The sequence below is a fragment of the Thamnophis sirtalis genome, unplaced genomic scaffold (genome assembly GCF_051295495.1).
Source record: "Thamnophis sirtalis isolate CommonGarterSnake01/CBP01778 unplaced genomic scaffold, rThaSir2_p1.2 scaffold_3, whole genome shotgun sequence".
Taxonomy (NCBI): domain Eukaryota; kingdom Metazoa; phylum Chordata; class Lepidosauria; order Squamata; family Natricidae; genus Thamnophis; species Thamnophis sirtalis.
Genome location: NW_028261383.1, coordinates 20870509 through 20886476, shown reverse-complemented (window position 1 = coordinate 20886476; position 15968 = coordinate 20870509). Strand labels below are relative to the sequence as shown.

Sequence of the window (15968 nt, the reverse complement as noted above, 5' to 3'; positions counted from 1 at the left end):
AATGTTGGCTGCCTCCAGGAGATCTTCAACAGGTGGGAGGGGTGAAAGGTGTGCTGTTAGTAGGCCCAAGGCCTAGGTAAAAAAAGAAATGTAAAATTTCACATGTAAAGGCTGATTCACCTTGCAGATCAATCTGATGGAGATGACCTCACTATTGAGTTGAGGAGAAAAGGGATCTTGGTTTTGTTCACAGGGTTTCCAACTTTATTAGCAACTCCTGTGTGCTCTTGATGATAGCAAGACTAAGATGCTGGCATATTTGAGGCATCTCCCTGGTGACGGCAATGTGAGGAAAGCAATATACAGTGGGAAATGCTTCATTTTTAAAAACACATTGTGTAAGAACCATCAATAACTTTTTACAAGGAAAAAATGAGTATTATCAGGTTTGCTGTGATCATTTAGGCAAGGCAAGATACAGTTGCCTCAAACTGTGTTTGAGCGTATAAGTTTATCGATAATACTGCAATAATAAAAATTGTGCGCACTCCGAAACGGCAGTAATGCCGCAGCAACCCACCCCTGCCCTGGGTATGTGTAATTCAATGCAGAGAATGGCTAAGAGATAGCAGTCTTTGACTAACTGAGGGTCTGACACAAAAAAGAGGGGTCGACCTATTCCCCAAAGTGCCTGAAAGTAGGATAAAAGGTAACGGAGAATTACATATTTTTTAAAAAATCCTTCCTAGAATTGAGAGGGTCCCTGTGGGTGAATCCAATCAATGAGTGGAACAGCTTTGCCTCCAGGAATTGTGGGAGCTCCAACAATGGGATTTTCTAAAGAGGAGACTGCACAGCTGTTTGTCCAGAACGGTATCGGGTCTCCTGCTTGGAGAGGTGGTCCTTCCAACTCCCATTCCGTAATTCTGTCCGAACTTCAGAAACCTTTAAGACTCCGCACGTAGCGAAACTTCACGTGCTAAATAGTTTCACATTGCATGTAATCAGTGGAAACATCTGGCAGATGCCTGAGGCAGAGACAGGACAAGCCTGTTTTTCGACCTCCGAGGACGAGACGGTGGCCAGATAGGCAGCATCCGCGATTAGAAAGCCAACACAAGAGCGGCATCTGTCGGAGCTAAAACTGAAACCATCGAGTACTGCGTTACTAGACAGGATGGGGGGGGTGAGCAAGGAGACGCGCAGAGGAACTTCCTCTTCCGGATCACTCATGGGAGGAAGGTGGCGTGCAGAGTGTTATTTGTGCTCTTCCAAGGATTAAAGCATCAGCTGGAAGGTGAGTTGAGGACAAGTCGGAAGAGGGAGCAAGTTGGCCTGTTTGCTTCGGGTGCTGTCAACCCGTGAACATTTATGATGCTCGCAGCATCCCATCATCATGATCCCCGTTTGTGACCCTCCCATAAGGTGACCAGATTTTCAGATTGGAAAAGAGGGACACCCTTGACCGGGGGGGGGGGGGGGGGGGCTTGATTAAAAAAAATTTTTTTGTCAAAAGGTCACCCCAGGACACTGAAACCAGCATAAATACGAATCTGTTGCCAAACAAAATTTTGATCACGTGATCATGAGGATGCTGCAACGGTCGCTAAGTGTGAAAAATGGTTGCAACGGTCGCTAAGTGTGAAAAATGGTCGCAACGGTCGCTAAGTGTGAAAAATGGTCATCAGTCACTTTTTTCAATGCCATTGTAACTTTGGTCACTAAATGTTTTCCCCCTCCTCGAGACTCCTCACTTCTTCCTTCATTCCTCTTGCTTATCTACCTTCACCTTATCTGTCTTCTGCTCTTTCCCTCTCTTCCTTCCTTCCTCCCTCCTTCCATCCTCTTCTTTCCTCACTCACTCCCTTCCTCCTTTTTTCTCTTCCTTCCTCCTTCCATTCTTTATACGATATAAAATTCAATGAGGGTGAAACACACCAAATCTGGCAAAGCTGCCTTGCACCAACCTGGCCTGCCCATAGAATAGCAGCCACTTTGAGACACATAAACCTGGTCTGAACATATTGCATCACAAAGATTTGCAAAGATCACATTTGCAAGAAGGAACATTTCTTGTAGTAAATACATTTTATAAACAATTTAAAAGTAAAAATCCCCCCAAAATAATAAAAAAGGTATTCTATAAATAAAAGAAATCCTTAAAAACCATTGTTAAGTATTACACCAGCAATAATTTATACTGTCACCATTTCAAACTATCATCAGAAATACGAATCTGTTGCCAAACATCAACATTTTGATCGCGTAACCATGAGGATGCCACAACGGTCGCTAAGTGTGAAAATGGTCGCTAAGTGTGAAAAATGGTCATCAGTCACTTTTTTCAATGCCATTGTAACTTTGGTCACTAAATGTTTTCCCCCTCCTCGAGACTCCTCACTTCTTCCTTCATTCCTCTTGCTTATCTACCTTCACCTTATCTGTCTTCTGCTCTTTCCCTCTCTTCCTTCCTTCCTCCCTCCTTCCATCCTCTTCTTTCCTCACTCACTCCCTTCCTCCTTTTTTCTCTTCCTTCCTCCTTCCATTCTTTATACGATATAAAATTCAATGAGGGTGAAACACACCAAATCTGGCAAAGCTGCCTTGCACCAACTTGGCCTGCCCATAGATTTCATGTAAAGTTTATTTTATTCAATTTTCACATTCCATTTGCAATCATTTATATACAGGGTATTTACTATAAGAAAAGAAAAAAAAAAGAAAAAGGGAATAAAACGAACAAGTAAAAAGGAAACACAACTCATCATTCACAACCCCACCTAACCCTTGCGTGCTCCATACACCCCATCTACCCCCTCCAACTTTCCTTTCTCCCTCTAACACTCCCCTCCTACTTCCCTTTCCCCTCAAGCCTTCCTTCTCCCCTTACTCCCCAGACACCCTCCTTACATTCCCCTTACTCCTTATTCCCCTTACTCCTTCCTTACTCCTCCCTCTTCCTTCCCTCTACCTCCCTCCTTGGTGTATGCCTTTATTCGAGTGTTGTTTGATCTGATAAAAGTAAAGTAAACCAAGGAAAATAATAATAATAATAATAAAAAAAAGGGGAACCACCGTATATAAATACATTCTTGTTCTTATTAAAACTATATTAACACCCCCCCACCCCACCCCCCACAATCCCCATCCCTAATCCTCCCGACTTCCCAGGGTCCACACCTGGCACTACCTTCTATCTAAGATATCTTGTATACATATGGATTAAAAAATAAAAGTAATATATCAAAAAAAAAAAAAAGAAAAAAAAAGAAAAGCAAAGAAAGAAAAAAAAAAGGAAAAAAAGAAAAGAGAAAAGAGAAAAAAGAAAAAAAGAAACCACTCTTTGTGTTGATCTCAGCCCCCCATCTTTATCTATGCTTAAATAGTATAAATCATTCTATCTATATTTTATTCTCATCTCTTACTTCTTTGCTATTTACCCCGACCTTCTGTAGACTCTCCCGTTCCCTTCCTAAACCTCATGATCCCTTCCAGTAAGATTTAAGCAGCGTAGTTTATGCCATATATTCAAATATAACTTTACAGACAAGTAATCAAACTTTCCCATCTAGTAAAATTTAAACAACGTAAATGATCTTTCTTTACCCCTTTTTCAAACAGTAATTCAAAATAATCTAACCCGATTTCCCCTTCTTAGTAAAGTTAAGCAGCATAGATCAGATATTACTTTACACAGGAATCAATTTCTGTAATTCCAACCGACTTCCCCTTCTAATAGAATTTAAATAACTTAATTCATTCCACATGTATTTTACCCTCATCCCCCACTTGTCTGATATTTACCACTATCAAATTTATACTACCATTTGTTTAAAATATAACTCAGAGCGATTTGTAGCATGAATCCTTCCACATATTCCAATAATACTTTCAGCAAAATTCAGTTAACCTTCTATTTTAAGGTAGTCGCTTCTAACAAAATTTAAACAACATAAATCATTCCACATTCTTTTTACAGTTATCTTAAGATAATCCCAAGCGGCTTCCTGTTCTAATAAGCTTTAAACAACGTAAATTTTGCCCTCATCCCTTGCTTGTCTAATATTTATCACAAATAACGTAGTACTACCATTTGTTTAAAATATAACTCAGAGAGATTTGTAGCATGAATCATTCCACATATTCCAATAATACTTTCAGCAAGATTCAGTTAACCTTCTATTTTAAGGTAGTCGCTTCTAACAAAGTTTAAACAACATAAATCATTCCACATTCTTTTTACAGTTATCTTAAGATAATCCCAAGCGGCTTCCTGTTCTAATAAGCTTTAAACAACGTAAATTTTGCCCTCATCCCTTGCTTGTCTGATATTTACCACAAATAACGTAGTTCATTCCACATGCATTTTACCCTCATCTCTTGCTTGTCTAATATTTACCACTATCAAATTTATACTAGCGTTTATTTGAAAAATAACTCAGAACTATTACAACCAACTTTCCCTTCAAATAAAAGTTAAATAGCATGGATCATATTCAAATAATGCTTTCAGCAAGAGTCAGTTAACCTTCTATTTTAAAATAGTCCCATCTAACAAAGTTTAAACAACATAAATCATTCCGCATTCTTTTAACCACTATCAGATTTATGCTAACGTTACTTTAGAATCTAGCTCAAAGTAGTTTCACCCAGCTTTCCCTTCTGATAAAAATTAGTCCACTTTTTCTACCGGAGAGAGGTCTCAAACCCCCATTCAGTCCTCAACTTTAGGAAGTCTTTTGAAGTATCTAAATTCTCGATCTGCGTTCTTCTGCTTCTCCGAGGGAGGAGGGGCTACCCCCTCCATCTTGCAGCCGCATGGCCAGCCGTTTGCTTTCTCCTTCCGCTTGTCTCTCCTCTCTTCCAAGCGTGTCAGGAAGTCCCGCCTTCAGAATCCTACAATAGAAATCTTGAGCCTCCGAAACAGAGTTAAGACGAAATCTTTGATTCTCAAATGTAACCGTGATGCCGGCAGGGGCCTCCCATCTGTATCGAATCTGTTGACTCCTAAGCTCTTTAGTTAAAAAGGCGTAGTCCCTTCTTGCTCTCAACATTTGGAAAGGTATATCTTTGAAGACAATCACGTCCTGGTCATCAACTCGGAGACTGTTATTATAAAACTTTTGCACAATCGCGTTTCTAGATTCTTTTGTAGAGAAATGTATAATTATGTCCCTCGGGAGCTGTCGCTGTTCCGCTATCAATGAGTTCTGGCGATAGATTTTCCGAATCTGCCAATCAAAGTTAAGTCCCGGGCTTCCCAGCGCATGGCTGAAGGCTTCGGCAAATGTCTGTTTCAAATTCTCTTGCTCCTTTTCACGGAATCCTCTGACTCTTATTGAAAATGCCTTCCTATCAAAATTTAGCGTCATAAGCTGTTCTTCGTTATTTCTAATTTTTTCTTGTAAAATTTGAATATTGGTAGTCAAATCAAAATTAGCCTTCTCCAGACTTTCCAATCTGTTCTCTATTTCAGCAGAGTAATCTGACAGGGCAGACACGGCTGCAAACGTATTCGCCTTCATTTGATTAACTTTAGATTTTAGATCCTCATAAAGTTGCAATACAAATTCCTTAAGTTCTTGCTTAAGGGCATTAAATATTTTAAAGAGATATTCCTGTGTTAAAACTTCTCCAGTAGAGGGCGTAGGAGACAAAGGCTGTGTTTCCAAAAAAGATTGTTTAAATTCTTTAGACACATTTGTAGCAAGACGTTTCTTTGATCTGGGTGCCATAATAGATAAACAAGTAAGCAATGCTTCGCTCCCCTCTATTTCCAAAGAAAAAGAGTTTATTTTGTTAAGGAGCAGTCTGCAGGAAGATAAGCCCGGCTAAGTACATCCAGTAATCATCCACGGAGAGAAATCGCCATTTTAAAGTCTATTTAAACAAAGAAGTCTTTAAGACAAATGGTGCTGGTATTTAAGATAGTAATAAAAGCATAAATCTCACAGGGGTGGTACCCTCCCGTATCAACTCTAGCTTGAAAAAAACTTTGTTTTGTCCTGGGGGGGGCTAGCCTGTCTGGGGCTGCCAAAAAAAAAAAAAGGCAGCTGAGAAGAACTGGCCGGAGATAAAGGCTCCGCTTCGGCTGAATCTAATCTCTTCCACAGCCAAAAAAAGAAAAAGGCTGTGGCTTACGAATAGACCCTAACCTACGGAGCTATCCTCCCTGCCCCTTTCTTAGCCAAAAAGGGGTGCTATCTATGATCTTATTTAGATATACAGACCAGATCTCTGAGGAGCTCGGTGGAGCCCTCCTCGGCAACAGGCCACGCCCACAGGAAGACTTGGCCTGCCCATAGAATAGCAGCCACTTTGAGACACATAAACCTGGTCTGAACATATTGCATCACAAAGATTTGCAAAGATCACATTTGCAAAAAGGAACATTTCTTGTAGTAAATACATTTTATAAACAATTTAAAAGTAAAAATCCCCCCAAAATAATAAAAAAGGTATTCTATAAATAAAAGAAATCCTTAAAAACCATTGTTAAGTATTACACCAGCAATAATTTATACTGTCACCATTTCAAACTATCATCAGAAATACGAATCTGTTGCCAAACATCAACATTTTGATCGCGTAACCATGAGGATGCCACAACGGTCGCTAAGTGTGAAAATGGTCGCTAAGTGTGAAAAATGGTCATCAGTCACTTTTTTCAATGCCATTGTAATTTTGGTCACTAAACAGCCATGTTCCTGACTTAACAACCACCATGATTCACTTAACGTGGCAATAAAAGTTCGCAAAATGAGGCAAAAATCATTTAACAAACGTCTCCCTTAGCAACAGAAATTGGGGGATCAATCCTGGTCGTAAGTCGAGGATTACCGGTAGCCAATTGCAAAAGGCAACTTTACTTGGAACAGGTGAGATTGTGCCCGGATCCCTTTCATGCCAACATCCCATCCTGTCCATGGGGAGAACTCCACAGGCGGACAAAAGCCCCAATCCCCTCTCAACCTCCAGCTGACTCTGCCATCCGCCATAACCACACACGCCCCTCAAAGACAAAACTCAGGGGGCTGAATTCTACAGGGGGAGGAGTAAAGGGGGGATTTGAGGGGCAGCCCAAAGCACCATCTGTCTAAATTTGCATCAGGCAGTCAGTAACATTTTCATAGACCATGATCAGAGGAGCAGCTGATCCTATGGAGAGACTCCTCCTGCATTCAGTCCCAGGCCTACAAGTGGACGTACCCTTCCTTCCTTCCTTCTTTCACCTTCCTTCCCTCCCTCCCTCCCTCCCTCTTTCTTCCTTCTAGCCTTCCTTCCTTTCCATTCTTTCTCCTTCCTTCCTTCCTTCCTGTTGCCTATCTGCCTTCTGTCTTTCTGCACTTTAGATCTCTCTTCCTCCTTCCTTCCTCTTTCCATCCTTTCACCAAAAATCAGGATGTTTTATTAGCATCAGCATCATTCTGCTGAAAATGCCAGATTCTGTGGTACTTCTGGATGAGATTTAGAAAATTACAGAGACATGAGGAACCATTATATAATTTCACTTGGCAAAACTCTGATTAAAATAATAGCAACAAAATGTAAGGTTTTTTAATTTTAAAACTCTAGCAAAACATAGATTTATTTCCAGTTTAGTTAATTAATGCCATTATAAACAGGAATGCAATTGATTAAATAAAAATGACTTTTTCTTTTATTAAGAATACTTATTCTACACTAAACTAGAAAATATTTCATAGGCCCTTCAACAAGTTTGTTACAAATTTTCAGGATTGCATGCATTCTTGAAACTGATACCATGTAATGTTAAAAAGCAGATCACTAACTAAGTACACTAAAAACCATGTTTAATTATTTGCTACTTGAGGCCAATAGCAATGATGAAGAAATTTCTCTCATCCTCAGTGACAATATTTTTAGGGCCAAAAAATAAAACTCTGTATATTGGATCTGTTGAATGGAGAAAGGCCTGCCCCCCCTCCCCCAAATGAGATACCTTCCACAATAATAGGAGAGGAGAGCCTGGAGACAGCAATCACAAGGCAGAACGTAGCTAAGAGAATGGGGCAGCTAAGAGAACGGGGCGGGGGTTGGGAGAAGGCATGGGACTGGCTGGGGAAGGAGGGAGGGAGGGAGGGAGGGAGGGGGAGAACATGAGTGTGTGTATCCCTCCTTCCTTCAGCCCAACACTCTTGCTGGCATTCTGGCCAGACGAGAGGGACTGCAGAGGGTCTAGGGCAGCGAGCCATTCAATCAATGGGAAACTTGCCTCTTGGAAGGAATGACCCGGTTTGGCTCCCACTTTCAACAATCAAACAGAGAAGCGAAGAGGCAGGACAGACGAAGCGGGAGCCAAGCCGGGCTAGAGTGTTGGGCTGAAGGAAGGAGGGATACACACACTCGTGTTCTCCCCCTTCCTCTCTCTCTCTCTCTCTCTCAAATGGCAAATCGCTGCTGGGAGCCCGGTCTCATTTGGGGGAGGGGGAGGAAGCAAGCCTTTTTCCATTTCAAGGAGCTGCCGCTCCTCCCCCCCACCTCTTAGAAGTCCAGCCAGCTGCCTGCCAAGCTCTCCACGGAGACTAGTATCCAGCCGGATTTCTTGAATCCCCCGCGTGTGTGCGCAAGGCAGCTAGGCAGGCTCTGCTTGGGAGGACCAGGCTATGGAGGGCATAGCATGGTCATCTCAAGCGAAGCTCCCCTCCCCCGCAAACTGCATTGCCCACACGCGCGGGGATTCAAAGTATCCAGCCGGATTTCTTGAATCCCCCGCGTGTGTGCGCAAGGCAGCTAGGCAGGCTCTGCTTGGGAGGACCAGGCTATGGAGGGCATAGCATGGTCATCTCAAGCGAAGCTCCCCTCCCCCGCAAACTGCATTGCCCACACGCGCGGGGATTCAAAGTATCCAGCCGGATTTCTTGAATCCCCCGCGTGTGTGCGCAAGGCAGCTAGGCAGGCTCTGCTTGGGAGGACCAGGCTATGGAGGGCATAGCATGGTCATCTCAAGCGAAGCTCCCCTCCCCCGCAAACTGCATTGCCCACACGCGCGGGGATTCAAAGTATCCAGCCGGATTTCTTGAATCCCCCGCGTGTGTGCGCAAGGCAGCTAGGCAGGCTCTGCTTGGGAGGACCAGGCTATGGAGGGCATAGCATGGTCATCTCAAGCGAAGCTCCCCTCCCCCGCAAACTGCATTGCCCACACGCGCGGGGATTCAAAGTATCCAGCCGGATTTCTTGAATCCCCCGCGTGTGTGCGCAAGGCAGCTAGGCAGGCTCTGCTTGGGAGGACCAGGCTATGGAGGGCATAGCATGGTCATCTCAAGCGAAGCTCCCCTCCCCCGCAAACTGCATTGCCCACACGCGGGGGGATTCAAAGTATCCAGCCAGATTTCTTGAATCCACGTGCATGTGGGCAACGCAGCTAGGCGGGCGGGCAACCCGCTTGCTGACACGCTGGACGCGGCAGGGCAGGGGCCCGCGGCCGGGAGCGGCTTCTGGCGGCTACCGGGCGGCGATCTCACACCATCCGCTCGCGGCTCTTAATACTCACCAGTCAGCGCAGCTGCAACCTCTTTCGTCTTTTGGTGAAAGGAAATGGAGACTCGTGCAGACGTGCTGAAAATTTCCAATCCCAGCCAGCTCACTGATTGGCTGGAGTCCAGGCCAATCCAATCAGTGAGCGGGCAGGCTGGGCTGGCTTAAATTTGTAGGTAGGTAAAAGCACACTTTTTTTGGCGCTCGCAGCTCCCGCCCATCAGCTGCTAGCTTGCTGGGCTGGCTCATCGGTAGGATAGAGAACAAAACGATGAGCCAGCCCAGCAAGCTAGCAGCTGATGGGCGGGAGCTGCGAGCGCCAAAAAAAGCGTGCCTTTTAAAAAGGCGGGCGGGACGCGGGAAAATGCGTTGGAAGGCGGGTGTGTCCCGCCAAAAGCGGGACGTCTGGTCACCTTACCCTCCCATCTAGTTTCTCATAGGCAAAGTCAGTGGGGATACTGGCAAGAAGTCGTAGCCATGTGAAATTGCCTTTAACAACCCACGAGGATTCGCTTAACAACTGCAAAAAGATAGATGTAAGTTGGCACTGTCATGTGACATCATGCTTCCTGGTCATGCTTCCTGCTTAGTGACACAAATGCCAGTCCCAAGTGTGAGGACTACTTGAATGGGGATGTCACCAGAGGGATTGTGGACAGTAGGACAGTATTTTCTGCCCTTATTTGGAGCTGAGGACTTCCATGGGTATAACTGGTGCTTCAAATCTTGCAGATGTTTTAGGCATCATTTCATTAGTTAAAGCCCCCACATCTCTAAAGTTAACTCAGAAGATTTGACTTTAACCATCTTGGGACATTTTTCAGACTAAAACATGGATTTTTCCACATATATACCTTTGTAGATCTGTGTAGAGCTGTAGATTTTCCCTCTGTATGCTTATAGATATATAATTATCTATAATTATACAATTATAGATATTCCAAAATATCCCCAGCACTTCCAGATATGTAGTCATGTGAAAAACAAAAGTACACCTTATTTGAGTTGTATGGTTTTACATACATAAATACAATAAAAACCGTCCGGTCCTTAGCAATTCTTAAAAGTAGATAAAAACAACCTCAGATGAACATATGACATATTACATGTCATCATTTATTCTGCAAAAGAAAAGCCAAAATACAGGAAACATGTGTGACAACCTAAGACTTTATGATGTGGTGTAAGGTTTCCTACCTAAACAGGGGCGTTGCACTTAGAGACCTCCAAGGTCCCTTCCAACTCCTATTCTATTCTATTCTATTCTATTCTATTCTATTCTATTCTATTCTCGCCTTTAGCAGCAGTAACTTTTCAGTAATTGTTTTCTGTATGACTTCATCAGTTTCTTGCTTGTTGTGGAGGGATTTTGGCCCTCCCTTTACAACGTTGCTTCAGTTCATTGATGTTTGTGGGCATTTGTTTATGCGCAGATCTCTTGAGATCCCACTACAGCATTTCAATCAGATTGAGGTCTGGATTTTGACTGCCATTGCAACACCTTGATTCTTTCCTTTTCCAGCCATTCTGTTGTGGATTTGCTCTTGAGCTTGCAATCTTTGTCCTGTTGCATAACCCGATGTTGGCCAAGCTTTAGCTGTTGTTTAGCTGTTGGACATATGATCTCACATTTGGCTCTAGAATACTGTAGTATAGAGAAGAGTTTATAGTCAACCAGAAAACTCCTACAACTTTGGCTTTTATAGATGTAGTCACACTTGCTGATGATAATTTATCAAGAACACTTGATTAGCAGCTTTTGGCTGCTACCTCGCCTTTTCATACCTATGGAAGCAGTAAGAGTGTCCTTAGTTTTTTATAGTTTTTCACCTCTCCATTTTGGCTTTTTTTAACAAAAAGGTTTTTGAAAAAGATGATATGAGTCCAATAGGTTGTTCATTTGAGGTTATATTTACCCATTTTTAAGAACTGTGTCAGGCCTGCAGCCGGTTCCTTTTGGGTTTTTTGGCCTGCCACACTAATATTCTATTCTACTATGCTCTTTCATTAGTAGGGAATTGGGATGGGGAATAGTAAGGAGTAGAATGTGATGTTGCAAAAAAAAATTCCTTTCTAGAATCCAAGGTCATCCTTTGTTTCTACACCTCTGGACCTGACCGGAACTGGATGGGTGGAACTGCCAGCATAGCAGTGGAAGATTGGACCATGTGATGGACGTGTGGGTGTGGGGGCAGGATCATGAACTTTCAGCTGGGTGGGGAAAACCCAGGAAGCTGAGATTTATGTCTTCCCAGATGTGCCAACACATCTCTTAATAAATTGGAACTTTGAGCAATACTTTGCCATGGACTCTGATTTAATTTTGGATGTTATTTGAAACCCTGACAAACTGCTAAGGACCAGGTGATTTTTACTATGTGATGATATGTAAAATCATAGAACTCGAAGAGGGTGTTCCTTCTTTTTCACCTGACTGTATTTGATGATAACCCTTTTCAGGGCTCAGAATTTGTGACTGACCCAAGTCAACAAGTGAATTTAATGATTGAATGAATATTTGAATTTGGATCTTGGTAGTCAAATGAATCATAATGAATGTCAGAGGTTATTCTACCATTGTGGCATTTTTGCTTTTCATTCATACTTTTTCTTTTTTCACATATTTTGCAACCGTTTATAAAGTTACATTTTCTTTGAAACTTATAGACAAAGAGGATGGCTATAACAGCACTCCGGATGACTGAGAATAACAAGCAACATTGAAAAGGAAAGCAAATCAAGCCAGAAATCAAAGTTTTTTCCATTTCCCACTGATTAGGGGCAAAAGGCAGTTCCTCTTCCTCCTCACTGACTGGCTGCAGCTGCATGCTTTCCGCAACTAAAGCCTCAGGATTCCTGCTGCAGCTGTGCTTCAGCCAAATCCTTGTCAGACAACTGACTGGAGCCATTGATCAACTCCCCTCCAGATGTTGGCCGGAGGTGATTCATCTTCCTTTCAACTGACATGTGAAGAGTGATCTGGGAAAGCATCTGAAGGAGTGATCACAAGCAGATAGCAATACAGGCCTCGAATTGGGAGGAAGCAAACAGCTGCAATCAAAGCAAAACTAAACGGGATCACACATATTTTTGACCTCCTCAATAATATCAGTGGTGGAAAAGCTCCATAGATGTGCCTGTTGTGGGGAAAGCACAGATTGCAAATCACAACTGATTATGCATAAGATGATCCACACTGGAAAAAAGCCATATTAATGCCACAAATGTAACAAAAGCTTTTGTCAGAATAGTTGTCTTGTGGTTCATAGAAAGACCCATAGAGGACAGATGCCCTACTACTGCTCTCAATGTGGTAAATGCTTTCGCAAGCATGGCAATCTGGTGATACATCAGAGGACTCACAACAGGGAGAAACCATGTGAGTGTACAGTTTGTGGAAAAAGATTCATTGCAAATTCCCACCTGGTGAGACACCAGAGGACTCACACAGGAGAGAAACCATATGACTGTCCACAGTGTGGGAAAAGTTTCAGTCAGAATTCCAACCCGGTGAACCACCAGAGGACTCACACAGGAGACAAATCCTTTGAATGTCCTGATTGTGCGAAACGTTTTAGTCAGAATTCTGACCTGGTGAACCACCAGAGGACTCACAAAGGAGAGAAACCATTTGAGTGTCCTCAGTGTGGGAAAAGTTTCAGTCAGAATTCTGACCTGGTGAACCACCAGAGGACTCACAAAGGAGAGAAACTCTTTGAATGTCCTGCTTGTGGGAAAAGTTTCAGAAAGAATTCTCACCTGGTGGTCCACCAGAGGACTCACACAGGAGAGAAACCTTATGAGTGTCCAGTTTGTGGAAGAAGTTTCATTTCAAATTCCGACCTTGTGAAACACCAGAGGACTCACACAGGAGAGAAACCATATGAGTGTCCACTGTGTGGGAAAAGTTTCAGTCAGAATTCCAACCTGGTGAACCACCAGAGGACTCACACAGGAGAGAAACCCTTTGAATGTCTTGATTGTGGGAAAAGTTTCATTCAGAATTCACACTTGGTGAGACACCAGAGGACTCACACTGGAGAGAAACCTTATGAGTGTCCAGTTTGTGGAAGAAGTTTCATTTCAAATTCCGACCTTGTGAAACACCAGAGGACTCACACAGGAGAGAAACCATATGAGTGTCCACTGTGTGGGAAAAGTTTCAGTCAGAATTCTGACCTAGTGAACCACCAGAGGACTCACACAGGAGAGAAACCTTACGAGTGTCCAGTTTGTGGAAGAAGTTTCAGAAGGAATTCTGACTTGGTGGGACACCAGAGGACTCACACAGGAGAGAAACCATATGAGTGTCCACTTTGTGGAAGAAGTTTCATTTCAAATTCCCACCTGGTGAAACACCAGAGGACTCACACAGGAGAGAAACCCTTTGAATGTCTTGATTGTGGGAAAAGTTTCATTCATAATTCACACTTGGTGAGACATCAGAGGACTCACACAGGAGAGAAACCATATGTGTGTCCACAGTGTGGGAAATGTTTCAGTCAGAATTCCAACCTGATGAATCACCAGAGCACTCACACAGGAGAGAAATCCTTTGAATGTCTTGATTGTGGGAAAAGTTTCAGAAAGAATTCTGACCTAGTGAACCACCAGAGTACTCACACAGGAGAGAAACCCTTTGAATGTCCTGAATGTGGGAAAAGTTTCAGAAAGAATTCTGACCTAGTGAACCACCAGAGGACTCACACAGGAGAGAAACCTTTTGAATGTCTTGATTGTGGGAAAAGTTTCATTCAGAATTCACACTTGGTGAGACACCAGATGACTCACACAGGAGAGAAACCATATGAGTGTCCACAGTGTGGGAAAAGTTTCAGTCAGAATTCTGACCTAGTGAACCACCAGAGGACTCACACAGGAGAGACACCTTATGAGTGTCCAGTTTGTGGAAGAAGTTTCATTTCAAATTCCGATCTTGTGAAACACCAGAGGACTCACACAGGAGAGAAACCTTACGAGTGTCCAGTTTGTGGAAGAAGTTTCAGAAGGAATTCTGACTTGGTGGGACACCAGAGGACTCACACCGGAGAGAAATCTTACGAGTTTCCACTTTGTGGAAGAAGTTTCATTTCAAATTCCGACCTGGTGATACACCAGAGGACTCACACAGGAGAAAAACCTTATAAGTGTCCAGTTTGTGGAAGAAGTTTCATTTCAAATTCCGACCTGGTGAAACACCGGAGGACTCACACAGGAGAGAAACCTTACGAGTGTCCAGTTTGTGGAAGAAGTTTCAGAAGGAATTCCCACCTGGTGAACCACCAGAGGACTCACACAGGAGAGAAACCTTATGGGTGTCCAGTTTGTGGAAGAAGTTTCATTTCAAATTCCGACCTGGTGATACACCAGAGGACTCACACAGGAGAGAAACCTTATGAGTGTCCAGTTTGTGGAAGAAGTTTCATTTCAAATTCCAGCCTTGTGAGACACCAGAGGACTCACACAGGAGAGAAACCATATGAGTGTCCACAGTGTGGGAAAGGTTTCAGTCAGAATTCCCACCTGGTGAAACACCAGAGGACTCACACAGGAGAGAAACCCTTTGAATGTCTTGATTGTGGGAAAAGTTTTGGTTACCATTCTAATCTTGTGATACACCAGAGGACTCATACTGGAGAGAAACCCTTTGAATGTCCTGATTGTGGGAAATGTTTCAGTCAGAATTCCAGTCTAATAATACACCAGAGGACACACACTGGGGAGAAACCTTATGAGTGTCCACAGTGTGGGAAAAGTTTCTGTCAGAATTCCCACCTGGTGAGCCACCAGAGGACTCACACATGAGAGAAACCCTTTGAATGTCTTGATTGTGGGAAAAGTTTTGGTTACCATTCTTATCTTGTGACGCACCAGAGGATTCACACTGGAGAGAAGCCCTTTGAATGTCCTGACTGTGGGAAATGTTTCATTCAGTATTCCAACCTGGTGATACATCAAAGGTCTCACACCGGAGAGAAGCCCTTTGAATGTCCTGAATGTGGGAAAAGTTTCATTCAGAATTCACACTTGGTGAGACACCAGAGGACTCCCCCTCCAACTTTCCTTTCTCCCCTCCAACATTCCCCTCTGCCCTACTTCCCCTCCCCCTCTATTACTCCTCTCTCCCAATAGACTTCCTCCCTTCCATCTCACCCTCCCTCCGATCCTCTCTCCCACCCTCTCTACCCCTCTTGCTTCTTTCCTTCTGCTCCTCCCTTCGGTGTATTTCTACTATCAATCAATATATTCAGCTTCCTATTTTTACACTAGAATTAAAAATTCAACAGTATACAAGTGCAATCATATTACTTTAAAATCCAGCACATACTATATTTTCCCCCTCCCCCCTCCCCCCTAGGACCCTACCTCCCTCCGCCCCCCCGACTTCCCAGAGCCCGTACACGGTATATTATTGTCCTGTTGCATAACCCGATGTTGGCCAAACTTTAGCTGTTGTTTAGCTATTGGACAGATGGCCTCACATTTGGCTCTAGAATACTGTAGTATAGAGAAGAGTTTATAGTCAACCA

General features: G+C 43.3%; 2 protein-coding genes across 2 annotated transcripts in view; both read left to right on the top strand.

Moving 5' to 3' along the window:
- The first annotated feature begins 1148 nt into the window (after positions 1 to 1148).
- On the top strand, positions 1149 to 15781 carry LOC148047467 (uncharacterized). Its single transcript, XM_087711381.1, is given in 2 exon segments — positions 1149 to 1237; positions 12106 to 15781. A coding segment is annotated over 1 exon segment (2844 nt). The 5' UTR covers positions 1149 to 1237; positions 12106 to 12726; the 3' UTR covers positions 15571 to 15781.
- Positions 1171 to 15968, top strand: part of LOC148047464 (uncharacterized) — a 75418-nt gene continuing 60620 nt past the window's right edge. Inside the window, exon 1 of the mRNA XM_087711600.1 lies at positions 1171 to 1237. The gene's annotated coding sequence lies outside the window, so the exon portion shown is untranslated. The remainder of the gene's footprint in view (positions 1238 to 15968) is intronic.